The following is a 27,731-nucleotide window of genomic DNA, read 5'->3' on the forward strand; positions in this document are numbered from 1 at the left end:
CAAAGAGCCTTTAAAATTCCCTTTCCTTTCCTATCGTTGCTGGATCTCGCTGGCGCTGATACAAAGGAATCGGGATTGCTATTAAATATGAACTAATGTCTTTCATTATCGTTTCAAACAACACTTCAAAACAACTCGGCTTGGGCTGACCAAGGTCTCCATGGGACAACTGGGATGGACACCAAGGGCCGCGTCAATGCCATGCATTCCATCTGTTCCTCGGCTAAGCTACTACCCATATAATGGATCTCCTTGTTCCTCCTGGTTTTCATTCGTGCTTGGTTTGGAAAAAGGGAAGTCTGTTTCTGGTGAGGGCAGGGACAGGGTGTTCTGAATGTTGCCAAAAAAACCCCAAAAATGGGTCCAGGGTCTGGGGCCAAGATGTCACCAATTGCATTGTTCTGTTTCACATTTAAATCTTTAAATGCTAGAGAGGCAATGGGAGCTATGAACCTGTGTCTGGGGGACCACTTTGGAGCTGGTTAGGGTGAATAAACAGAAGTCATCCCTGATAAAATGGATTAAGTTTGTTGGTTGGGAGTTCTGCTGCACCTGGAAGAAACATTAAGCGTGGGGGTGCATTCCCTCTGAGGATTCAAGGATGTTACCACCTGAATCTGGTGCTGGCCTTGAATATACTGTGTTGGGATTTTTAAATACCTAAGTGGCCAGAGACCCAGCTTGGTACCCCCCACATACATTTGCGTACACACACACACAAAACCAACCCCTGGGTAGCACCCCTGTAGCTACAGCTCAGAATTGGCTTATATTTTAAAGACCTAAAATATTATGGAAATGTCAGTTGGTCCAGATCATTGCCCCCAGCTTGTCCATGGGAGACTCAGTCCAAGGTAAAGGTAAAGGGACCCCTGACCATTAGGTCCAGTCGTGGCCAACTCTGGGGTTGCGGCACTCATCTTGCTTTACTGATCGAGGGAGCCAGTGTACAGCTTCCGGGTCATGTGGCCAGCATGACTAAGCCGCTTCTGGCAAACCAGAGCAGTGAACGTAAACGCCATTTACCTTCCCGCTGGAGCGGTACCTATTTATCTACTTGTACTGGTGTGCTTTCGAACTGCTAGGTTGGCAGGAGCAAGGACCGAGCAATGGGAGCTCACCCCGTCATGGGGATTCGAACCACCGACCTTCTGATCGGCAAGTCCCAGGCTCTGTGGTTTAACCCACAGCACCAACCCGTGTCCAAGGTTACCTGTCACTAAACCAACATTCCCATAGAGCTACCCAGTCTTAAATCCCACCAGGATGTGGAACTGCTCAACCTGGTCTCGCTTGACCCTGATTGTGCCCACTGACTCTGCTTGCAGCTGGTCCCTTGCCATCAGAACTCTCATTCTGCTGGGATTATTACCTGCTGCAGGACAGTGGGTAGGAGTCGCCTAACCAGCTCCATCAGCAGACGCCCTGTGCCAGGGCAACACTTGAGCAACGGGGTTTCCTGCGCCCACCTCCCCTGCAAAAAAATGGCCCTGGGTGGGTCAGGAGAACCCTAGAACAGTGTGCAGGGAGAAGGTATTGTTCCGTCTAACTAGCTGGAATGTTTGCACAGACGATTGGCAAGAGTGTGATGCTGAATTTCACCCAATGCCTCTGGAAGTATTCCAAGAAGCTGCTGAAGGAGGCATCAAAAGGGAAGGACCATAATGCTGGATGGAAGGGGAAACAGATATAAGGATGGCAGATGTCAAGGGGACACTAGAAGGACAAGAAGTAATAGTCATAGGAAAGCAGCAGATACCTATATAAAGCATGGAAAACTAGGTCCATCCAAACTCTTATCAGCAATCATGAGGGACAGCATCATCCTTTTTCAAAAGCAAATGAATGCCAAAGTGACAGTCTTTGAAACTATCTGGTTCCTGTGGAGCTGCTCCAGTTATTAATCTGGCCCATGTATGGGAGGCAGGAAAGATGAGCGAATCAGTGGGCAGGAAGAATGGAGGGTTGGGATATGAAAATGTCGCCATTTTGAAAAACAACTAGCCATAAACTGCAGGATAGGAAGCCGAAATAGAGATTTGTCAGCGATGACCTTTCGGAAACATACCATCTATGCTTTCCACTGATAGCTGCAAGCCGAGGTTGTGTTGTGGGTTGACCACCCAGTGATTACTGGTTGCTGTAATATCAAACACTAGCCAGCCTTCTTCCGCGGCCCAAATTGTCCGAGTGTCGAGTAAGTACAAATCTGAATCCCTAGAGAGGGATAAAGAAAAAGGAGAGAAAAACATTAGGACTTTCGAGGATAATTAAGACATATTACTACATTTTATTACATTTAAACAATACTAAAAGCAACCATAGATAAACCATATACAGCAGGAATAGCCGACAGGATGCCCTCTAGATGTTGTTGGGGCTGTAATTCCCTGACCACTGCCATGCTTACTGGGGTTAAGGGGAAATGGAGTCCAACAACATTGGGCAATCTCTGACCTAGAGGGTAGCACCAAAGAGACTGAATGGGAAAATGAAATAAAAAACCAAAAAGCATTTATGACATTTAGCCCTCCCAAAAAATTGCAAGTTTATAATTTACGAGAAGAAACCACACGCTTTGGTGTTGACCCCACTGCTTACAGCCAAGTGTCTCTTTATACTGAGGTAGACTCTGGACCACAACACCTCAGGCAGCAGCCAAACAATACCACACTTTGCAATCAGCCAAAAAACCCAGGCAGGCAGCAATCACACCAACTCTCTAACAGATGCAGACAAAACACACACATACACACACTGGCCGAGAGATAATGCATAGCATGAACATTTTAAAAGAATACTAAGGCTGCAATTCTTTCTTGGGGTAAAAGGTAAAGGTAAAGGACCCCTGGACCGTTAAGTCCAGTCAAAGGCGACTATGGGGTTGTGGCGCTCACCTTGCTTCAGGCCAAGGGAGCTGGTATTTGTCCACAAACAGCTTTCCGGCTCATGTGGCCAGCATGACCAAACCGCTACTGGCGCACGGAGGACCATGACAAGTGCCAGAGCACACGGAAACACCATTTACCTTCCTGCCGCAGTGGTGCCTATATATCTACTTGCACTGGCATGCTTTTGAACTGCTAGGTTGGCAGGAGCTGGATAGAGATATATAAGACTATACTGCAAGTAAACAAATTATATAGAACTGATAGAACTATTGTTTCATTTGAATGCAACATTTAAACCATACATCTGCTTTATTCAAGCAAACGCAGAGCTTTACTTGAAAATTATTCTTACTGGGACGCTTGTAAATATTTTAAGACAGGATAGCTAAAGCATACACTTTCCTCACGCAGTTTATATTTTAAGTGAGCAGGGTGGAGGGAGAAGGTACTGAGAACTGTTCACATATGCTCCCAAATAAAGAATGGCTTCCAAGCAGTCTTCAAACCCAGCCCTACTTCAGGGCGCTTTGTAATTTTAAGGTTTCAGTGACATCCTGTTGCACGTTGTTCTGTTGCATTCCACAGAACAAATACTGCAAACAGAGGTTTCATATCAACCAACATTTGGCTTCAGAAGACAATACTTCACAACTAAGGAAGGAGGGAGCTCATCTGAAAGTTATTAAGTGATGTCCATGCACGTGTGAATCGTTGCTCGATTTATGCATCAGCATAAAGAACCACCTCACCCCTTGTATACTGAGCCAATCGCTACAGTCTGCAAGAAAGGGCATCTGGAAGGTGTCATCTTACCAGGAGGTCCATTCCACATGATGTCGGAATCGGGCCATCAGTGTGGCAGCACCTCCCTTTTGAAACTCCCTCATGTGACATCTCAGAAAGGCAATATCTCTCATCTGTTGAAGACCTTCCTTTTTCAACAGTTAGAGAAGGACCATATTTACTCGAGTCTAATGCACCATTGAGTCTAACGTGCACCTCAATTTTCAGAACCTTGAAACCCAAAAAAGTATTTGCTGGTGAATGTAAATGTGCCATTGAATCTAATGTGCATCTTAATTTTTGCAACGAAATTTTGCCAAAAAAGGGGAGCGTTAGATTCAAGTAAATGCAGTATATTCTAGTTAGAATCTGTAGGAGATTTGAAATTATATCTATCTATATCTATATGCACAGGCAACCCCCAATTTTTTTTTTGGGGGGGGCTGCATTCTGGGTCATTGCACATGATGGCAGAGTGCACACAAGCCTGCTCTGCCCCTCCTATTCCAGCTTTTCTGCCACTTCCGGGTTGCCGCGATGGGCACATGCATGGGCATAAATCAGTTGTTGCCTCTAATTGTTTTAACTGTTTTTAAATATGTGCAATTCTTTTTAATTTTCTTATATACAGTGGTACCTCGGGTTACATACGCTTCAGGTTACATATACTTCAAGTTACATACACTTCAGGTTACAGACTCCGCTAACCCAGAAATAGTACCTCAGGTTAAGAACTTTGCTTCAGGATGAGAACAGAAATTGTGCTCCAGCGGTGTGGCGGCAGTGGGAGGCCCCATTAGCTAAAGTGGTCTTCAGGTTAAGAACAGTTTCTGGTTAGGAACAGACCTCCGGAACGAATTAAGTACTTAACCCGAGGTACCACTGTACACAATTTTTATATATGTTTTATTGTGCTGGGAAACTGCTTTGAGACGCTTCATAAGAAGCAATGCATAAATGAAAGCATCATAATATGTAATCATAATATACAATCCCTTTTTATGGGGAAATGTTACTAGAAGGTGGTATTTCTTCATTCTTTTATCTATGGTTCCTACAAGAGCTTTTCCTGTCTTGCAAACACGCGCACTGTGATATTGCAATATGATCATGAGAAATAAAACACGTTCGGCGTTGAATTGCAACTTTTACCATTTATAGGATTGCATTTGGAAAGACAAGTAAACATAGGATGATATAGAGGAGAGACGTCACCCCTGCTAATAATCTGAGCATCTCAGGGGCTGAACGGGAGAGGTAGAGCAACAATGCAACCTGTGAACACACAACCACATGCACTTGCTTTCAGGCGCCTGGTCCAACTATAAAAGGTTCCATATAAATATACTGCTCTTAGAGCTAATATATGCCAATCTTGCACAAACAACCACAACATCTATGTTTTATACTACTAGCCTAGATATTGTGGCTGTTTGTGCAAGCTTGGTAATTGGATATGCAAACACGGCACCTTCAATTTCGGTCTGTTTTGCTGACTCTCATGTATCATCTTGCCAAACATCTTGCGCACACTTTGCATAGATATTTGTGTAACTAATTACTTTGCGATCATTCCAACAGAGGCAAAGATGAGACCAGCTGTGTGCTCATGAGACAGCCTTAGGAACCCAGGAAGCTGTTGGACCACTGACTGGCAGCAGCTCCCCAGGTATTCAGACACAGGACACTCCCAGCCCTACCTGGAGCTGCTGGAGTTTGAGCATGGAACCTTCTATATACAAAGCAGATGCTCTACCAATAGGCCATTGGAGGGTGGCATTCCCTGCCTTTTCTGGGATAACATTGTGGCAAGGGGGAGCCCCCCCCATCTTGTTCCCGTGGGTCGCTTTCATGCCTCTGCCAGAAATAACTCTGCTCCAAATGCCAGTTGCTAGGGGACTGGAGAAGCAACGAGAAAAGACACTCTGGCCCCATGCACCAGCCAAAGAAACAAGACCTCACTAGTAATAATATTTATCCTGCCCATCTGGCCAGGCCTCCTCAGCCTCTCTGGGCTCCCAACAGAATATTTAAAACACGCTAAAACATCAAACATTAAAAACTTCCCTAAATAGGGCTGCCTTCAGACATTTTCTAAAAGTCAGGTAGTTGTTTATTTCTTTGACATCTGATGGGAGGGCATTCCACAGGGTGGGCGCCACCACCGAGAAGGCCCTCTGCCTGGTTCCCTGTAACCTAACTTCCTGCAGTGAGGGAACCGCCAGAAGGCCCTCGGAGCTGAACTCAGTGTCCGGGCTGAACAATGGGGGTGGAGACGCTCCTTCAGGTATACTGGGCCGATCTTACCCTTTCCTGAATCATAGGAACAACTGCTACTCAGGCAAGAACAACCCACAAGGGGAGATCAGCCCACCTGAATATAAATGTTTGCAGCTCATCACTTTGTTCCAGCTTCAAAGAGCTGATTCTCCCTCCTCTACCTTTTTCCTGACTTTCCTTTTCCTTTGTGGGTTTTGCCTGTTTAGTTTGTAAACCTGATAGCAGGACTCTTTCTCATTATTAATGATACAGTTTCTGGCATATGCTGAAGACGCACCCCTTTGCCCTGGCTTTTGACAAGAGGTGTCTATTTCAAGGACCCATCTTTTTTGTGTGACTGTTAAGTTGTTTTGAACTGTTTTCACTATTGTGTTTTAATATTATGTTACCCAACTTGGGACCTTTGGGTGAAGGGCTGGTAAAATAATAATAATAGTGGTAGTAGTAGTAGTAATAGTAGTAAATGTGGTGAGCCACTTTAGGAGGCAATAACTATCTGAAAAGAGTTATAAACGTATGCCTCTTATTTAATAGTTTAATTATTTAACTATTTAAATATGTACCTCTTGTTTGTGAAATGCCTAAAAACTGAATAAAAAATTATGCGCTGAACAAAAACAGAACCTGCCCAACAGACCAAGATTTCAACTTAGTGCATCTGATCTACGATACTTGAGATACATATTTTAGGACCAATAGCAGACTGCATGGCAGGTCAGCATTGCTTCAGGAAGGAGCACCAGGAAGGAGAGGGGTAAGGTTAGCATGGTGCAAACACACTAGTAGGAGGCCTGGATTTACTCTGCTGACAGTGTTTGCACTGTGCCAGTCTCCTTACCCTCCTCGCCTTCACTTTCTCAGTAATCAGCAGGAGCAACATGGCTGTGAGGAGGTCAAGTGAGCCCTGCTGTCCCACCATTGCCATCCGCTACTCTTGAGGATGCATCGTATGCTTTTAACTTTTTAAATATTATATTACGAAACTGTTGCTCACCCCAACACCCTGGAACCTTATGGTAAAGGCCAGGCAGGCAACAAATAAATGAACAAAATCGTTAAATAAATAATCACATAAAAGGAGGATGTGATTGTGTTAGCTCCACACACATTTGTATGATCCTGTCCATCATTCTCCATGAGTTGCAGGATGATTTCATGGAGCAGGGATACCCCCCTGCACTTGTGGAAGTTCCCTGCACCCCAGAAAAATCACATTGACGTGGCATCAGAACACCTGCAGAGGGCTTTAAAAATTAAACTGAAAGAGGTGGAGGTGGAGCAGAATTAGAAATCAGCAAGCCGAAATGCACAAAATGAAATAAATGAGTTTCAAAGCATTTAAGAGAAAGAAGTGGAATAACATGAACAAAAAATAATTGGCAGAGTCCCATAAAGTGACAGAAGATTTTAAAAAGCATGAAAACGCAAGAGAGAAAGAGATACGGTGCCGAACTAGCAAGGAACAAACAGAAGAATATAAATACCTGCAGAAGAACACAGAGAAGGAGAGCATTCCTAGAATCTTAGAATTGTAAGGGACCCTAAGGATCATCTAGTCCAACCCCCTGCAATGTGGGAATATGCAACTGTCCCATATGGGGATCAAACCTGCTACCTTCATGTTATCAGTACCATGATCTAACCAACTGAGCTATGCAGAGCAGAGGAATAATTAGTTGGTGGTCTCTGACTACAATTTTTATGTGTTTTTGTTATAGAGAGAGATACTGCTGCAAACAGCTTTGAATTTTTTTATGATATAAAGGTAAAGGGACTCCTGACCATTAGGTCCAGTCATGACCGACTCTGGGGTTGTGGCGCTCATCTCGCTTTACTGGCCAAGGGAGCCGGCATACAGCTTCCGGGTCATGTGGCCAGCATGACTAAGCCGCTTCTGGCAAACCAGAGCAGCGCACGGAAACGCCGTTTACCTTCCCGCTGGAGCAGTACCTATTTATCTACTTGCACTTGAAGTGTTTTCAAACTGCTAGGTTGGCAGTATAAATATCTTTATAAATAAAATATAATTGTTGATGGGAAAGACTTGCAATCAAGAAAGATCCTGGGGGTTAATAAGGCTCAAGAGCAGATAGCATTGGGCTGGTTGGAAAAACAGCTTGAACCGCCGCTATAAGGCACCTTTTGAGGTTGCTTGAGACACACTTTGTAAGTCCAGACCCCAGACTTCCCTTTTCCCCTTATAAAAGGCCAGCCTGGGAAACAGACAATGCTTTTGAGGCCTCCCTCTACTGGTTTGCATCAAGGAGACCACACAACTCGTTAGCCAGCTTTCTGCCACTGAAACGCATCCTGGGGCTTTCAAGTCATAACCAACATCTGACCGAAGGACTCCCACAGGAAGCAGGGATGAGAAAGCATTGCTCTTGGACTCCAACGCCAGCATCTGATGTGGAATTTCCAGAGGTGAAAGGCTCTCATGCTTCCTTTACTGCTTGACTCATCTCCTTCACCCACAAACCACAATTCACGAAAGTTTAAAAGGGGGGGGGAGAAACGCGGAGAAAAGCAGCCACTTCTTGAAAGCTACTGCTATTATTATTATATCTACACAGGAAAAAGAATTCCAGCCTTTAAGAAAGAAAAGCTCCCATGCCGGCATGATGCATGTCACTGCACGCCGTGAGTCAGCCTCGGAAATTGTATAATGCGTTTGTTTTCCTGTAGTTACTTATAGCAGGCCTGGAGGGGGAAACCCTCAGCAAGAGAGATCAAAGGGAGTCCTCCTTACCATATGCACACACTTTTGGAACTTTCCTACCCTGGTGACCAATAATTTTACTCTACAGCAATAATGGATTAGCGCTCCCTGCTCTAGCCTCCAAAGAGTGGGACCGAGTGCTGGAAGACGACCATCCGCAATCACGAAACCTCTTCCAAGCTAAACAACTCACTTCTTCCATCATTCCTTTTTGTCAAGAAAAACACCAACCAAACTCAATTTGTTATTCATCCGGTTTCCTAAATGCAGAAGGCGCAACGCAAAATAAAATCAAAGGGCATGCCAATCAATCAGTTACGCCATACGAAAGTCACATTAAGTCACGGGGAAGGAAGGTTCCATGTCCCGTTTTGCAACAAACGCTGAGCAGCGTCGGGCAACTGGCAAGATTGGAGTCAGGATCCAGCCCATGCTTTCTGAGCTTCCAACCAAGCCTGGTGCAAATGTGTGCATGGAAAGGCTTTGGGTGAACTAGGTCTCGAGGTGGGTCCTTCTAGTATCTGGCTTTAATGAGCCCTCTTTGAGTGCTCAGCTATAAGATATAACAGCAGTGTCTGTGCAGTTGGGTCAAGCCAGACACCTGTGAAAACAGAGCCACTCATCAGTCTTACTGTTCACTCGATTCCAAGGCATCTCTCCCAGCCTGCCTTCAGCCAGCCTGCCCAAGATGGATCTCTCTTTCTCTTTTTTCCCCCTTCTTCTTCCCAGCACACCTAGTTAGAAACACTCTTTTCCTGTCAGCTCACACCCAGTTACCCTAGCAACCTTCCAAATCCCCCGTCTCTGTTCGCACCTCAGGGCAGCGGGGAAGGACAGTTCTCTTGGATTGCCAGTGGCCCTCAGTTGTTTATTACTATCCTGGTCGTTTTTTGCATAGGCTAGCCCAGGAATTCCTCTGCATGTTATATTTCTCTCTTCACATTTCAAATAATCAAAATCTTTCTATTCTAATCTTTCTGCCTGGTCCACAAACTGGCGCAACGAACATCGAAATATATCAATCCTTGATTCACCCTGAGTTCACCCTGTGTATGCTTCTCAGCTGCCACCTTAAGGGATAGTTTGCATGTGTGGAACAGCGTTTGTGGATCAACAACCATCACAGACAGAGCTTTCATATTGCTTTGCATCTTCTCAACTCCTGACAGTCCAAAAAGGATGACTTTGCACATTCAGATATGAGCACTATGCCACGCAATTGTTCCAGCCACTCACGCAATTATTGGCTCTTGTCTTTTCACACCCCAGCTCAGGCTGGGGTCTTTCCTCAGTCACTCACCTTCCTGGGTGTTCCTGGAGGACCTGGTAGACACTGATCTGGAATGTTTCATTATCAAAGCGTTCTCGGATATAGTCCTTGTAAATCCGAAACTCAGCAGCAGTCACTGTTTCACCCTCGGGGATTCTGGAGAGGTCAAACCGGAACTCGCGACGATGGCTGCGCTGGTGATAGAACTCCTTGTCATGCTCCACTGCAAAAACAAAATACACACTTAATAGCACTCATGCTTTTTGGGCGAACCATAAAGCATCCTATATGAGCGGAGTGGTATATGTCTGAATGTGGACACAGACAATGGGGGAGAGGGGAGGGCACAGTAGGGTATGGTTGGGTAGGGAATCTACAAACAGTATAGAGACCCGCTACTCTTGCAGAAAAATATTTAAGAGGGTACACGTCTGGTGTACAGATATGCTGGTTGTAGAAGGAGTGTGCACTCCAGCTCTCCAGAAGTGTTAAGAAACTAAGATATGAAAACTAGGAGCTAAATGGCACCTTAAACCTAGGTTATAGGCACCACAATGGAATTTCTAGGTGTGCTTTTAAATAAATAAATAAATAATTTTATTTATACCCTGCCCTCCCTGGCCAGAGCCAGGCTCAGGGCAGCTAACACCAATAAAATTTCAGTAAAAACGTAATAAGAGGGGGGGAAAGAAAAAGAAAAAAACCCATTTAAAATACAGGCTAGAATGCAATTTAAAATGCAGCCTCATTCCATATGAGCAGAGTGGTATATGTCTGAACGTGGACACAGACAATGGAGGAGAATGCAAAGCTGAAAATAATGAACTGCAGTTAAAACCTTGTACAGTGGAACCTCAGGTTACATATGCTTCAGGTTACAGACTTCGCTAACCCAGAAATAGTGCTTCAGGTTAAGAACTTTGCTTTAGGATGAGAACAGAAATCGTGCTCCGGCGGTGCGGCAGCAGCGGGAGGCCCCATTAGCTAAAGTGGTGCTTCAGGTTAAGAACAGTTTCAGGTTAAGAACGGACCTCCGGAACGAATTGAGTACTTAACCCGAGGTACCACTGTATTCATTTATCACATGGTCTAGTCCTCATCTAAGACTGCAAAAAAAACAACAACACAAAGCCATACTTCCCCTGCCTGCCCCCATAATATGAGGGTCGAGTGGCTGGAAGTGGGGAGGCAGTGGCAGTTTTAATCTGAAACCTTAGGTGCAATACTGCTCCCAGAGCTCAGAAACTGCTTGCATAAATGAAATCCCCTGTCACAAAAAGTGCCTAGAACAATGGAAACGCTGCTCTCCAGCCTGCATAGAAGTCAGTACAACTCTTTAAGCACCAGTGAGATACATTCAGTACATGGGAACAACCGGACTACCACCCATAGGCAGCCTTATGCTCCTACGTGAAGACTACACATAGGAATAGAGAGCAGGGATGAACAGGTCAAGCGGTATCGTGCCCCATGCCGCTGTGCCCATCACCCTCCACAAGTTGGAGGGTGAGACCTGGAGCGGGGAGCCTCCTCTACTTGTGGAGGCTCCCCACATGATTTAGGACCCTGGAGGGTGATTAGAGGAAGTTGCCCACTTCAAATTTCTCCACCAACTTAGATGGCTTTAAAAGAGGACTGGACCAATTCATGGAGGAGAGGCCTATCAAAGACTACTTGATGGATCTCCTCTGCCCCCACAGTAGGAAGCAGTAATGCTTCTGAATACCAGTTTCAGGAAACCACAGGAGGGTGGAGGGCTTGTGGGTTTTCCACTGGCATCTGGTGCTGGGCTAAGTGGGCTATTGGCTTAATCCAACAGGCTCTCACTGAGAGCAACAGGCATAGTGGAACAGAGGGCAGAGCTCCCCACCTTTTCACGTGAGCAGACACCCAAACAAAGGAATCCAATTTAGATGGTATGTCCCATGGAGGACCTTACGGCCTTCAAACAAAAACACCTTCGAGGTCCCGGGTCACAGAGAGGTTAGGCTGGCCTCAACCAAAGCCATGGCTTTTTTGGCTGTGGCTCCGATTTGGTGGAACGCTCTGTCACAAGAGACTAGGGCCCTGCGGGACTTGACATCTTTCCGCAGGGCCTGCAAGACAGAGCTGTTCCACCAGGGCTTTGGCCAAGACACAGCCTGACCCCCTCCTTTGTTAATTCTTCACAGAACTGTAGCCCAATGGTTGCCATTAATTTGATTTGAACTGATTTTATAATGAATTGATTTTAGAATGCCGTATTATTTTACTTACTGAATTACTTACTGACATAGAAATCCGCCTGCTGTCCAAACACCTTTACAAAGACCATGGAGTTACAGAAGTGGCAAGGAAGAAAGCGCTAGACAGCAGACTGAGGTAAGGAAGCAAGTGCTAAGAACAAACAGAAATATATGCCTAATGAGCCTGTCTTTTAGCAGGGCTGCCATGGGCAGCTGCATGACCTCTGTGACTCATGTACCAGGGTCCGTTGCTCCCAAAGGCCCTATAATATTTGAGTCACCCATCAGGGGTGGTAAACTTGAAGGGCACATTACAGATCTTAGTAATACCTTTGAATCATCTGTCGTTGGCTCTGCGGCTGTCTAGTTCCCATCCTCTGCAAAGGATACTTGCACAGAATAAAAGCTTATCGCGAGCATCAGACTCTCTAATGAAGAGTTAGATGGACTCATTTATTCAAGGCTAAATTAACCATTATGTAAACACGCCGTAGGATGGCACCAACATCTCTCAGTTACAACCCTTACAGTTTGCTTCTTATCGTTTCTTGGATCTTGTTGTTTCTGCCTCTTGGTTGGGCAGTCTGCTCCTGAGAACCTTCATAGGAACATAGGAAGCTGCCTTATACACACCGTCAGCCCATTGGTCCATCTAGTTTAGTATTGTCTACACTGACTGGCAGCAGCTCTCCGGGGTTTCACACAGGGGTCTCTCCCAGCCCCAGTTGGAAATGCGAGCAATTACCCTGGGACCTTCTGTACCCAAAGGTGATGCTCTGCTACTGAGCTACAGCCCATCCCTCCATGTTGCACCCCTACATACAGTAACTATCACTTTCTCCCTCCCATAATAACTGGTTTGCATTTTCACTGCCCCCCACCCCGCAAATCACCACCACCTTTCGTTTGCTCTGCATTTCCCCCCAAAAAGCAAAAATTTTATTTTCTTTATTCAAATATTTCTAATCAGCCTTTCCACTGCAAAAATGGACTGCACCCCACCCGTCCCACCAAGGCAGCTAACAGTTAAATCATAAAACCCAACAAAATATCATGCCATTAAACTGAATTAAAAACAGCAGCAAATGCAGAACAGCCTAAAAGGCCGCAATGGCTCGCATGACAAAAACAAAGGGAAAGAAAATGGCCAACATGTGCTTCCTTCATCCATGGATGTGCAAAATTAGACTTAAAAAGCAAAAGGTCAGAGGTCTATGGCTGCGCCATTCCATGCGGTCTTTTTCTGTTAACTGGGTGTACTTGTTACTTGTTTGCCATGAAGAATGCAACTGTTCTTCCTCCAAGCTGTGCTTGATGAAGTTTACACATTCTAACCACAGAGCTTTGTTGCTGGGCTGATATACCTCTCTTCCCATCCACCCCGACACAATCTCGGCCACAACTGTGTCTGAAATGGGGCTGCGAGTCTCTGGCACCACCAGGTCATTGCCTGGGCATCGTCAATGAGATCTCCGACCTTTGCTCATCCCAGTGCCACTTTCAACAGTACTTTCAAAGGTGTGATTATAAATTACTGTTCTTGTTTGAAGTCTATCAGACGGGTTGCCCTCAAACCAAGCCACTAATGGCTACGTTCTAGCTCCACTGTCGGAGACGGTCTGCTTCTGAATCGTAGTTGATAGAAACGCTTCCCAAGCCTTACTCCTGTTTTTAGGAATAGTGGCATTAAAAAAAACCCCAACCTAATAAAGGAATGATCTAGTCTCACCATAGAGGCAGAAGTGTACATGGACAAGCCGGTCTCTCCACCTCAACTTGGAACATGAGTTACCTGCACTGTCCAAAGATGAAAGACCAACTGAAGATGAACAGCTTTTCTGTTTCCTGTAAATGCCCACCGTGCTCCTTAACGCTGAAGGGGAGCAGGGGAAGAGCCCTATATCAAACTGCAGCCAAACGGGAACTAGATCAAATTGCTAATAATTTTTCGTTGGCTTCAAAGCTGATCACCCTGCTGCCCCAGATAACAGGGGGGAAACAACAACAGAAAAGTAAACCTATTCCCATCTTTTAATTGCACATTTCTAGAAGTAGGGCAGGTTTCATTTGTGACAGTAACTCTGGAATAAGCAACATGAAGTAACAAGATATGGTCACCAACTTTGAAACCATCTTAAAAAGCAGAGACATCACCTTGCCAACAAAGGCCCGTATAGTTAAAGCTATGGTTTTCCCAGTAGTGATGTATGGAAGTGAGAGCTGGACCATAAAGAAGGCTGATCGCCGAAGAATTGATGCTTTTGAATTATAGTACTGGAGGAGACTCTTGAGAGTCCCATGGACTGCAAGAAGATCAAACCTATCCATTCTGAAGGAAATCAGCCCTGAGTGCTCACTGGAAGGACAGATCATGAAGCTGAGGCTCCAATACTTTGGCCACCTCATGAGAAGAGAAGTCTCCCTGGAAAAGACCCTGGTGTTGGGAAAGACGGAGGGAACAAGGAGAAGGGGACGAGAGAGGATGAGATGGTTGGATAGTGTTCTCGAAGCTACCAGCATGAGTTTGACCAAACTGCGGGAGGCAGTGGAAGACAGGAGTGCCTGGGGGACTTCCGGGTTAGCGCCTCCGGCAATGGCGGATTTCCTCTGACCGGGAGGAATCCGCTTCGTGGAAATCAGGGTCTGGACCGCCACGGTGAGGTGGAGACCCATTAAAAACCACAGGTGGGAGAAGCCTGTGGACGTGGGATTCGGCTGGCACCTTTTGCGCCTCCCCTACTCGCGGGGAAACCCAGTTTCGGGGATCCGGAGCGACGTGGGGTGAGCGGCGCGGTGCTTCGAATCGACTGCTTTTTTCACGAAGTGAAGCCGCACTGCTGTTGCCGAAGAGCGCTGACTTTTTCCTGTGGACAATTGGACTTAAACTACCAGTGAGTAGAACGGAAAATTGGATTACTAAACATCTTTCATTTGGCACCGAAGCGGGAAAGTTCCAAACAGGAAGTCCGCCTTCCGCTTTTGTAAATAGATCGAAGCAAAGACATTGCAAGCTAAAGTCTGGAAAGTCTTTTGTAAAGGATTAAATCTCCATCGGCTAAAATTACTAAACCCCCCTTGGAAGCAGGAGAAGAGAGGGAAAGTTTAGATTGTTTAAGCCTGCAGAAGAGAGAGTGAAGAAAGATAAATTACCACCGTTTTGAACCTGGGAACGGGCTGCCAGGGAGTGACGTATTGGGAAAGTTCATTGACTGTCAATAAAACGTATGTTGACAGATAGTTAAACAAGAGAAACATATTGATTCCAATGTTTCCTTTTGTACTTGAAAGGAGCAAAATATCTGAAAATTGAAATTAACTTTGTTAACTTTGTTGCTGGACCTGCTTTTAAAAAGACAGATACAAATAGAAACTGTTTCCCCTAGAGGGAGCTCTTGAAACTGTTGCAGGAGTGGATCTGGGGAATTCTCCAGCTGTAGAGATTAAAGCCGTAAGAATTAGACATTGACATTGGACAAGAATGTGGACAGAAGAAGCCTTAGTGATTGCTCTTTGCAAAACAAGTGCCTTATTGGAACAGCTTCATGAGAAGTATTGATTTGGGACAAAAAGTGAATACTTATAAAGAAACTACTCAGGAACCGACCCAAGAATCTGCTTTGACATGGCAAGCTGTGGAGAAGACAAAGGAGGAGGTTGTTGTTGAACCTCAAGTAATACAAGTGGAGAGAGCCTCAGCCTTGTATGAGCATAAGCAGTTGCTTTTGAAGACCGAATCTGGAGAAAGCCAGATTTGGAGAGATGGAGTCCTGCTTGGATTGGAGAAGGAAAGTTGGAAAGATCCCCTTATGCAGGGATGTTCTGGCCTTTGGGAACTGGTTTTGGGCCAGGGGGAGATTGGAGTGGCAAGGGCCTTTAATTTTGGAGGGACTTTGAAATGTTTTGAATTATTTTTTGGATTTTGGCCCTGTCTATGGAGAATGGGCTGACCTGTCGAGAAGGGATAAAGATATTGTTAGGTTGGAGTCTTCCCGAGATCTACTCCTCAGTGACAAAGGAAGGAAATTAAGAACAAGATCAGCAGAAGACAAAGCAAAGTGTTGGTATAAATATGAAGAAGGGACATGGAAGAGAGTTAAGAGCCTCGGACAGGAGATCACCAGGTTCATGGACTAGATGGAGTGGATAGAAAAGACTGACAGAACCCGAGACCAGGGTGAAGAGACAGTGGATGAAGATTGGAAGAAAGTTTAAAAATTTATTTAGAGAAATATTGCAAAATTTATGAGTGTTAGAAAAATGTTGGAATGAAACTATATGGCTTTAGTAGAAATGTTATAAGGAGTTATGTACAAATAAGTTTTAAGTTTTAGGGTTTTTTATGGTAAGATAAGATTAAAATAAATTAAGACAATTAAATGACAGAAAATTGTGAAAGATGGAAAGGATTTGCTGAAATAATTAATAACTAGAATACAAAAAAGGGAGCTGTGAGGAGGTCGATGAAACAAGTTAATGAAAGACAAAGATATGGAAATATTGGATCTATTTTTAATTTTTTTGCTTTTGTTTTTGGTTTTGATGTATTGTGTGTTTTGTTCTTTTTTTCTTTTCTTTTTTATATGTATTGACTTGTATTGTTTAATCTCTTTTTTCTCCTTTTTTCCACTTTTTTCTGTAATTTTTTTAAAAATGATATTTATTAATGTTTCATTTTTTTCTGTAATTTTAAACTTTCAATAAAACAAAAGAGTAAATAAATAAAAAAAAGGAAGACAGAAGTGCCTGGCGTGCTCTGGTCCATGGGTCACGAAGAGTCGGACATGACTAAACGACTAAACAACAACAACAACAAGAAGTAGTAGGGCAGGTTTCATCTGTGATAGTGACTCTGGAATAAGCAACATGAAGTAACAAGATGTGGTCACCAACTTCTAAACCATCTAAGGGGCTAAGACAAGTCTGTGGGGGATAATGCAATCCATGACTCCCAGTCGCAAGGCCTACCTACATGCTGCCTCCAAGTTCAAAGGCAGAAGGAAACCAGTGCTACTGTAAAGTCATGCTCCTGCCTCTGGGCGACCTATAGGTTTCTGGTTGGCTAATCCTGCACCAGATAGGCTTTTGGGTATGATCCAACAGGGCTCTTCTCAAGGGCAAGGATGCAACCTTATCCATGCGGCATCAGATCATCATTAAACAAGGTAATCATTTTTGTAAAAATGATGCAACCATTTGCATGAACATGCAGATGGCATGAAGAGGAAAAACACGTTAGGCTTCAGAATAGCTGCCTCCCTTCCCCTGCTCCGCTTCCCTCACCCCATTCTTTAATTTGACTCAGGACGTATTGCTCAAAGAACTTTCAGGATGCAACTCTCGATTGTACCACTCGCATGTACCCACGGGAAAACTTCTTATCGTACTCTCCTGCCAGCTTTCTCGTCTGCTAAAGCAGCAACACCAATTTACAGGCAGGGCTGGGAAGATTCATTATTAAAGCCTTTGAAGATTAAATGAGCTATGCACAATGCAAGCACATTTTTATTCAAAGTGAAATGGCCTCACCAGTTTCCTCCCAGCTATTCCCAGAAAACAAATATCCCACAGCTAAATTGACATAGGAAGCTGCCTTTCAGAAGGTCGTAACATTCGTCTGCCTGGCCTGCTCCTGTCAACTCTGTCCGGTAGCAGCTCAGACTAGGGCAGCCATGTGCCTTGCTTCACATAGGACTATCCTCTGTTTGAAGGCATCCTCTATCTGCTCAGTCCATGATGCATTTTAAAGAAATGCTCCCCCCCCAAAAAAAAAACCCAGAAAGGGAACACAAAGGGCTTTGAACTTGCCCATAAATACCGTATTTTTTGCTCTATAAGACTCACTTTTTCCCTCCTAAAAAGTAAGGGAAAATGTGTGTGCGTCTTATGGAGCGAATGCAGGCTGCGCAGCTATCCCAGAAGCCAGAACAGCAAGAGGGATTGCTGCTTTCACTGCGCAGCGATCCCTCTTGCTGTTCTGGCTTCTGGGATTCAGAATATTTTTTCTTTTCTTGTTTTCGTCCTCCAAAAACTAGGTGCATCTTGTGGTCTGGTGCGTCTTATAGAGTGAAAAGTACGGTAGTTAGCACCTGGGCAGCTGGGCAACTAACTTAGCAGGCAACTGGTCGCATGCTCTGTGACCTGCCTCCCGCTGTGGTAAGAACATACAAGAGACCCACGCTGAATCAGGCCAGTGGCCCATCTACACAGTATCCTGTTCTCACAGTAGCCAGCTAGATGCATGTAGGAAGCCAACAAACAGGACCCGACTTCAGCAGCATTCTTCCCACTAAGAAACTAGTGTTCAGAGCTTTCGCCTCCGTGAGTTTTGTCCAATCCTCTTTTTAACCCATCCAATTCATGGTAAGATATATTGCAATTCTATTTAAATGTGCACAAACAAGTACACAAGTTTATGCAAATCTGTGCCCTCTATTTGGTGTGGTGCATTTTCTTTCTTTGTTTGGCGGATGCAAAAACAGGCTCCAAGTTCCCCTGCCATCCAAAGTAAGGTGGCTGGTGATCAGAGACAGGGTCTTGTCAGTCACGGCACCCTTCCCAGAGAAATTCACTTCCAGCTTTCTTTCTTTCAAGTGCCAGGGGAAATACAGTGGTACCTCGGGTTACAGACACTTCAGGTTACAGACGCTTCAGGTTACAGACTCCGCTAACCCAGAAATAGTACCTCAGGTTAAGAACTTTGCTTCAGGATGAGAACAGAAATTGCATGGCGGCGGCACAGCAGCAACAGGAGGCCCCATTAGCTAAAGTGGCACCTCAAGTTAAGAACAGTTTCAGGTTAAGAATGGACCTCCAGAACGAATTAAGTTCTTAACCTGAGGTACCACTGTACTTTCATTTGCCGAGGGATTTTTATCTGCATGAATTTAGAGAGGTGGTTTTGGACTTATTGCTGCAGACTTCCAGGGCACTTGACCTGGGGGCCATCAACATTCATGGGCCTGTCTTGTTTATGTCATGAGAACGACAACTGCATTGGGATGAATGGTGAGGTACTCTGTTCTCAGCTGTGCAAAGAAATTTTATATATATGGCAAATATTGTTAATTACTTGGCACACGAATTGTAAACAGTTATCCTGGCCTGTCTACTTATGACACCTTCTTGACATTTAAACAGAACGTTTTAATGTGCAAAGCCCTTTTTGGCTCTGGGTCATGGTCCAATGAGATGATTAATGTGCTCCTATTCATGTGTAACAGCCCAGCTTCCCAGCAGCCCTCCCTCACACTGCACAATGCTGTTTCAATTCAGTGGCATTTGAAATACAGATTATGGCAGAGCGAGGGGGAATCCTCCATGCGAAATTATGCTATAAATTCCGTGTACGCCTCGGGATGACAGATCGTCTCTTGCTCATACTTACAACCAACCTGTGAGACAGATCGCTATTATTCCTAGCTCTTGACTTCTGCGTAGGCCTGGCTGAACGTCAAAAATCCATTTTCATAACATATTTTGGTAGTTGCTGGTATGATCCGTCATGAGCAATTATATGTAGGCACAGAAAGTCTAGGCTGCTAATGACTAGACAGCTTCCTAATTGCAAAACATTTGGAACTGGCTCGTAAATAAGCCCACAATAACTGTTGGCCTGTAAACAACTGCAGTGCTTCACCTGTTCTTGCATACCTAGTTCAGGCATTAGAATCTTTAATTCAATTTTATTTTTTAAAGCTACTTTTCTGGCTATTTGGAGGTGACCCGTTTAAGCTACACGCAACGTTTGCAAACCGGGCTCAGGGCTACCGGGTCAAACAAAAAAAACCCACACGTTGCTATTCTTGCCAAGCATGTTCCAACCGGCGCTGCAGTTGTTTACTACAGGTTTGTAAGGTGCCTGGGGCCAGGGGAGAGCTGAACCCAGCGGTCAGACTCTGGTGCCTTGGCTTCTGTACCATGAGCACCCTGCTCCAAATGCAAACCTATCAGATCTTTGCTTCACGGGTGCCATCTAGGCTGTGGTCCCAGCAGGAGAGGCTAGGGTGGTGAGGTGGAGCTGAGGAGTTGCCCACCCCCAAGCAACAGCAGCACTGCAAGTTACCTGGATGGGTCGGGGCCAGGATGGCAATGAGGCTGGCACTGGCAGAGCCAAACTAGCACTCTCGTGGGTACAGCCTCAACCTTGCTGCTGCCCACCCCATCCTTTTCTGTTGTTTGAACACAAAGCTCCTGCTGTCTCTGATTGCTGAATATGACTCTGGGACACAACCGCTGTTGCGTTTCCGTCTGCACTAAGGATGGCGGAGAATCCTGTTCAGGACACGGTTTTCAGCAAGCTTGTTTCTCCATAATTATTCGGATTTCACTCCTGCAAATTTTGCGATACAGTTCTTGGCTCAAAAGATGTACCCAATGCCTTTTCATTTTGAATAAAGTATTACTGGAAATAACTGGTTGGCTGAGGATTAGCTTACCTGTGTGGTTGGTGAGAATGCAGAAGAGAGTCTCTTGGATGTGGGGACAAATCTTGGAGAGCCTACAGTGTTGAGCAAGGGGAAGTGGGGTGCAGCTTCTACCTTAGTTATTTTGTTTAGTTATTAATGATGCCTTTTTGTGGAGATCATTGTATTTTCGAATTTGGTTTTCTTTTCTTTTTTATCCATTTCATATTTAAGAGGAAGTTTTGTTCTCTGGTTAATTATGCCGCTGTAGATGTGAGCTTTATATTTGACCTTCATCTGTAAATTTTTAATTTGATTTTTTGTAATGCTTTGTTTGATGCTTAAATTCAGTGATTTTCTTCTGGGGGGATGCAGGGTACGCATACCCCTAAACATTTTGTGAATCATTGTACTTTTGTCCATTTACAGTATTTATTTGTCCTGATTTGAACTATAAAATGGTGATTTTCTTGAGTCAAAATGAGAGTACCCCTAAACATATTTTTTTTGGGGGGGAAGCACTGCTTAAATTTAAGGTTGGAAACAGAGAGACATAGAGGTATATACAAGATTTTTTTTGAAATAATACATACATTAAAATGTGCAAAATATTTAAACACAGACTTTTGTGGACATCTTTATTTAAAGAAAAACAAATTCAGAGATTAATATGGAACCATGTCAGAAAAAAAATTGCAAATGAAAACAAGCAAAATTGACACGGACTAGATCAGTCCATTCCTAAACTACATCCTTTGGATTCATGGTCGGTTCCTCACGCCCAGTCTTAGGACATGACTGCCTGTAGCCATAGACTGGCTGAAGCCTGTGACAAAAATTTATATGAAATCACAGGATTAAATTATTAAATCCAATGTGGTATAAATTATGATAGCCAATCCAGGAATAGATCACTTTTCGTATTTTGTTTTCCAGCAAGAATCTCCCATGAATCCTCACTTTCCTGGGACATAGTAAAAAGGCATATTGGGGCATCACAGGGGTCAGCAACTACTAATCCACCAATTAATGAGGATGTAAGTGGATATGTAAAACTGAAAAAGAAGGGAAAGGAACAGACAATGCAGATAGGTTCAAAATAATTACTTCTGGGAGTAATTATGCAATTTTTAGGACGGATGGGGAAAAGGAGTCAAAGTATGTTTGAATGCAGAGATTAACTTTCCAACATCTTTTGCTACATATCAGAATAGTGGTTTGGGTATGCAATTGAATAAAAATATAAATCCCCAAAGACCCTTCCAGCTAGGGTTTATTAGTTCTCCCGCCCCATATTTCTCCTTGCTCCCTGGATATATTTGCTGACCCAGAAGTAACAAATCCTTTCAGAACTAATTTATGGGAAACATGGACCCTCAATCAGCATCTGCTAGGTGACTGCAGTGCCTCTTATAGCCTAGTTAAGTGTTTAAAGAAAAATATGCTACACCATCAAGAAAGAGCCCAATGGGACCTACAAAAGTATTATGGAGGCTTAAACTGCCCGGAATTCATACTGCTTTAGTTCTAGCATTTGGGGAGTGGGGGGAGAAAAAATGGGGGAAAGGCAACAGTGCCCTGGTTCGCACATCACGTTAAAACATAGTTTAACCAGTGCTCCCCCCCCCCTAGAAAAATAGGTGCTGGTACTCACCATGAAGTTGTTACAGTAAGTGCCACACTTACTGGGGAAAAAAACACTGAGTTTAACTATGGTTTAGCAGGCACAAGCAGTGTATTGGTGCCTGCAATTCAGAAGTCCCCACTTTCCTCCTCATGCTGTCAACAGCAAACCACAAGAATTGGTTCGCTGTGTCATCAGAACCAGGGGTTGTGGTTTGGTTCTCTCCAAATAAACCAGGAACAGTAACCAAGGTTTGTTTTTGGCTTACTGGTCATGGTTTACTTGATGGGAGGTGAAAGGCAGGGACTTTTGAGCAATGTGTACCAGCATGCTGATAATTCACATTAAACCACAGTAGGTTCAATTATGTGCAAACGCAGCCAGTTATACGTACGATCACACACTCTTGTGAGTTCTGCAAACCCGTAATAAATCAGTTTGGTGCCCTGCACAGTCCCTATCTTTAGTAGTTCTGGAATGATGTTAAATTTGTTTATGTAAACTAAAGCAAGGAAACCCTTCATAACAGGTCATATGGTTTAGAGCATATTCAGATGAAATAAGTACGTTTGTCACCCAATTAAATAAATCTTAATTCCTTTTTTTATTTTAAAAATTGGCCACACTTATTTTAACTTTTGTACATCTTAAATTATAGTTGTTTTTCTTAGTGATCATTTTATTATCTTACCCTTTTCTTGCAAACCTCTTTAGAGGTTTCTGACAATCAAGCAGTGTATTAATGTAACTTTTTGAACGTCGTAAGCCACCTTGAGCATGGTTTTAACTCTGGAAAGGAGGCATACTAATAAAGTGAATGATTGATTACACCTGAGAGGCCTTTTGTAAGTAACCCAATAATCACCCATTCATGGTTGAAACGGGTACCTTTCTCCCCCCCCCCCCAAAGTGTGTGCTTGGCTTTGTCTTGTTTCCTCCTTGATCCCACTTGCACTTCCTGTGCTACCCGATTAACAATTAACCCTAGGAAGCAACACATGCATTATTTACAAATCCCTACTTGACCTTCTTGTTTGATTAGTTAAACCTTAAACAACCACAACGATGCTTTCTGTTTCAGAGAGTCTGTTCAACTCAGGGGGGTGTTTTTACCTGAATTTTCTCCATTCTAACCCACCCTAAAGGGACACGGGTGGCGCTGTGGGTTAAACCACAGAGCCTAGGACTTGCCAATCAGAAGGTCAGCGGTTCGAATCCCCGCGACGGGGTGAGCTCCCATTGCTTGGTTCCCTGCTCCTGCCAACCTAGCAGTTCGAAAGCACGTCAAAGTGCAAGTAGATAAATAAATACCACTCAGGCGGGAAGGTAAACGGCAATTCTGTGCGCTGCTCTGGTTCGCCAGAAGCAGCATAGTCATGCTGGCCACATGACCCAGAAGCTGTACGCCAGCTCCCTCGGCCAATAAAGCGAGATGAACGCCGCAACCCCAAAGTCGGTCACGACTGGACCTAATGGTCAGGGGTCCCTTTACCTTTAACCCACCCTGGTGTGAGCTGTTGCATAAAGGAAGTGTCATATTGTCAAGAAATGAAGAGAGGCACTTGCTGGCAATCGCAGTTATCACGACAGAGCTTTAAAAAATGATTCTTTGCAACTATGTTGGAAATTGCTGCTTAAGTGTGACAAACGTACTGTACGCTCTCCACAAAGCCACACACCACCCAGATAACCAGATAATTGTGAACAGTCAGCAGTAAAGAAACACATGTAGACAGCCCCCAGATTCTGAGACATTTTACATAGTGACTGCCTGTTGCACCCTCCACTTTTTCAGTGCAAGCACAGTAACTGGACACTACATTTTAGGGCGTTTCTGCAGTCTAATGGTTAGAGTGTCAGGCTCGGACTGAGGATAACAAAGTCTAAATCCCCACTCAGCTCACTGGGGGACCACAGACCAGTCACTCCTTCCAAACTCTATGATTCAGCCTAACCTACTCACAGGGTGGTTTTGAGGATAACATGGGAGAGGGAGTGCCAGGTATACCATCTTAAGCTCGCTGGATATGAAGGTAGGATATAATAGAATGATGCTCTTTAATGGGACACTAGCACCGGCCACTAGTGTCGGGCTAGGGTGGTGCTGTGGGTAAAACCTCAGTGCCTAGGACTTGCCGATCGCATGGTCGGCGGTTCGAATCCCCGCAGCGGGGTGAGCTCCCATCTTTCGGTCCCAGCTCCTGCCCACCTAGCAGTTCGAAAGCACCCTTAAGTGCAAGTAGATAAATAGGTACCGCTTTATAGCGGGAAGGTAAACGGCGTTTCCGTGTGCTGCGCTGGTGCTGGCTCGCCAGAGCAGCTTCGTCACGCTGGCCACGTGACCCGGAAGTGTCTCCGGACAGCGCTGCCCCCCGGCCTCTTAAGTGAGATGGGCGCACAACCCTAGAGTCGGACACAACTGGCCTGTACGGGCAGGGGTACCTTTACCTTTAGCACCGGCCAGGCATGCTGGAGAACAGCAACAATTGACAAAAAACAGACATAATATATTACAAGGACAGGAAGAAACCTTATGGACACACAGGAAGGAGAGAGTTTGAATGCTTCATCTGTAGGTGAGGGAATCATTCAGTGTGTCAATACAAATGGAAGTCGTTAAAACTGCAGCTGTGATATAAGGGATTGGTATCTGGACTGGAGTGTAATTGAAATTTTTGGAATGCAGAAACAAAGAAAATCATCAAACCATTAATTCGAGCACGTGGGGGGCACCTAAATTATATAATTTGGCATCTCAATTATTGATATTATTAATTGTATTATAACTTGACATTGTTATAATCAGGCTATTACTGAATTGTTGTAACTGAAAACTAATAAAAATTATTATCAAACAAACAAAATAATGATTATTTAAAACACACACACACATGTCCTTAAAATTAGCTTCTCCAAGATCTTGACCACCACCCTGTTTTGCAGGAAATGCCAATGCAATACTTTTTGAAACACTATTTCTATTTTTTTTTCCCTAATGCATTGGGTTGTATCCTAACCATTAGTCGCTTTTTAGTTCCACTGAAATCAGTGGGACAAGTTTGTCAGTTAAGTCAATGGGAATAATGCACGATTTTTATTGTTGCTATTCTATTATGTGAGGTGCGTTGGACACAGCTTTTGTGGGAAAGTAGAATATAAAATATTATCACTGTCTGTCTTTGGCTCCACAGAGTAATTCAAAGCACTGGAAAGTCTACATGGGATTGGTTTCCAACAACCGAGTGGTCAAGATCTCTCCACAGAACTGTGCCTGCCACCAACTGCACTAGGCCTACTGTTAAATCTTTTAATAACAGTGTGCTGTTCTGAGCAGCAGTTCATCAAGACCATCAAGGCCTAACCAGTCTGACTGCACCCCAGTAATTGAAATTTTCTCTCACTTCTCATGCCAGCAATGCAACTGCAGTGGGAATTGCAAACAAAAACCTTCCCTCTTTATGCATGAGCACCACATGACATGTGGGAACCATGGACCAGTTTCATTCCCAGGACTGCTGCTTGCTGAGCCAAAACCAAAGTCATTCTACCAGCAGTAAAACTGGGGGTATGACCACTGTCGGCCAGCGTGAGACAGACTGCAGCAGCTAGTTGCTCATTAAAAAGGGGAAAGGACCCCGGACAGTTAAGTCCAGTCATGAACGATGCTGAGGTTGCGGCGCTCATCTCGCTTTACTGGCCGAGGGAGCTGGAGTTTGTCTGCAGACAGTTTTTCCAGGTCATGTGGCCAGCATGACTAAGCCACTTCTGGCGAACCAGAGCAGCGCACGGAAACACCATTTACCATCCCACCATTTACCTATTTATTTACTTGAACTGGCATGCTTTCAAACTGCTAGGTTGGCAGAGGCTGGGAGAGAGCAACGGGAGCTCATCCCATCATGGGGATTTGAACCACTGGCCTTCTGATCGGCAAGCCCAAGAGGAATGGGAGCTCATCCCTCATTAGATCACTGTTAATGCATACTGAACCCCAAGAAAGAGAGCCAGCATTAAGGGGTGCACAATTTTTAAAAACCCTGAAAACTAGCCTTAGTAGATCATTTGTTCTTCCTTTTCTGCTAGAGGTCAGTGTGTGTTTTAAAATTATCTTACTGTAATAGTTCCACAGTGTAAATATTCTAAGCATTCGAAATGTAAGGCAAGAGGATGAAAAGATCTATTCCTTTTGAAAAAATGTATTGTCTTGGATTTGAAGGACAGATTGCTCCACAGCAAGCCTGTCCCAAGGCAGTAAGGTCTACAAGCGAGGCTCTTCTCTGTGACCCACTGATGTAAGAAGTGCCTCTGGTGGGAAGCCAAAAAAGAGGAGATTTTTAATGGCTGGACACCTGGATTTGTCACCTGGATTTTGGTATCTCCTCCCTAGGGAGGTTTGCTTCTTTTGATGGCATTCCACTGGTGGCGATAACCAAACTCTTTGCCCACTGGCCTGTCACCTGGCATATTTTATTGGAGTGTTTCCTATGCTACTTGGAGATAAGGTTAGTGCTATCTATGTATTCCCAGCAGCTCATTTCTTTAGGGCATCCTTTTTTATGGCGTGCTAGAGTTTTGCATTCTGACGAATTCTCTTTCTCATGGTTATTGCCGTATTGTTAAGCCGCCTCCAGCAATTCTCTTTATGTTGAAAAGACGGGGTAGGCATATCTGTAGCAAATAAATATAACGAAATGTGGGCTTCTCCTCCCAACACCAGTAAGAAGACCCAAAGAGAAAGAGGGCAAAGCATTTCTTTCCTTCCACTTAAAATGGTAGTGCGCTGGAGAGAGAGAGAGAAGGAAACAGGCCAACAGGAATGTGCATACAATTTTGAGTGTGCGCACGCATTTCAATGCCTCTCAGCTTCTTTCCTTCCCCCCAAAACGCCATAAGGGATTTGCGAAGGACTTTTAATCTCTCTGTTCCCACCCCAACTCCTAAACCTTGAGTTCTGGAATTCCTGAAACTAAAAGATAAGCAAAGGGAAAGTAGAGTCTAAAGGACAAAATGAGGTATTACACGCACAAACACCATGCATTGTCTTCTCCAGCATAAATGTACCGTATTTTTCGCTCTATAAGATGCACCAGACCACAAGACGCACCTAGTTTTTGGAGGCGGAAAACAAGAAAAAAAATATTCTCAATCTCAGAAGCCAGAACAGCATGAGGGATCGCTACGCAGTGAAAGCAGCAATACCTCTTGCTGTTCTGGCTTCTGGGATAGCTGTGCAGCCTGCATTCGCTCCATAAGACGCACACACATTTCCCCTTACTTTTTAGGAGGGAAAAAGTGAGTCTTATAGAGCAAAAAATATGGTAATTCAATGTTCACCACATCAATTCATGAAGGGACTCAGACCGCATGGAGATGTGCGCCTTCTATTCCTGGCACCAAAGTCAAGTGTCCCCTTTTGACCACACATCTGATGTCTGTGTGTTCAGTTGATCTCATAAAAGGGCTCCTACACATGTACAGATATCCACATCGGGAGTGGGGGTGGCATCCATGCAACCGGAAACCTTGAGCAATCAGGG

At 44.4% G+C, this 27,731-nt stretch overlaps 1 protein-coding gene across 2 annotated transcripts in view; it reads right to left on the reverse strand.

Moving 5' to 3' along the window:
* The window catches only part of BMP7 (bone morphogenetic protein 7), a 79,390-nt gene that overhangs the window by 13,104 nt on the left and 38,555 nt on the right, over positions 1-27,731 (reverse strand). For both annotated transcript variants that reach the window (XM_082226270.1, XM_082226271.1), the window contains exons 2-3: positions 9,974-10,166; positions 2,069-2,217 (exon numbers count right to left, since the gene is read on the reverse strand). In XM_082226270.1, the coding sequence (XP_082082396.1) occupies positions 2,069-2,217; positions 9,974-10,166 (342 nt within the window). The remainder of the gene's footprint in view (positions 1-2,068; positions 2,218-9,973; positions 10,167-27,731) is intronic.

Source organism: Podarcis vaucheri (assembly GCF_965113315.1).
Source record: "Podarcis vaucheri genome assembly, chromosome: 6".
In the NCBI taxonomy this organism is placed as follows: Eukaryota; Metazoa; Chordata; class Lepidosauria; order Squamata; family Lacertidae; genus Podarcis; species Podarcis vaucheri.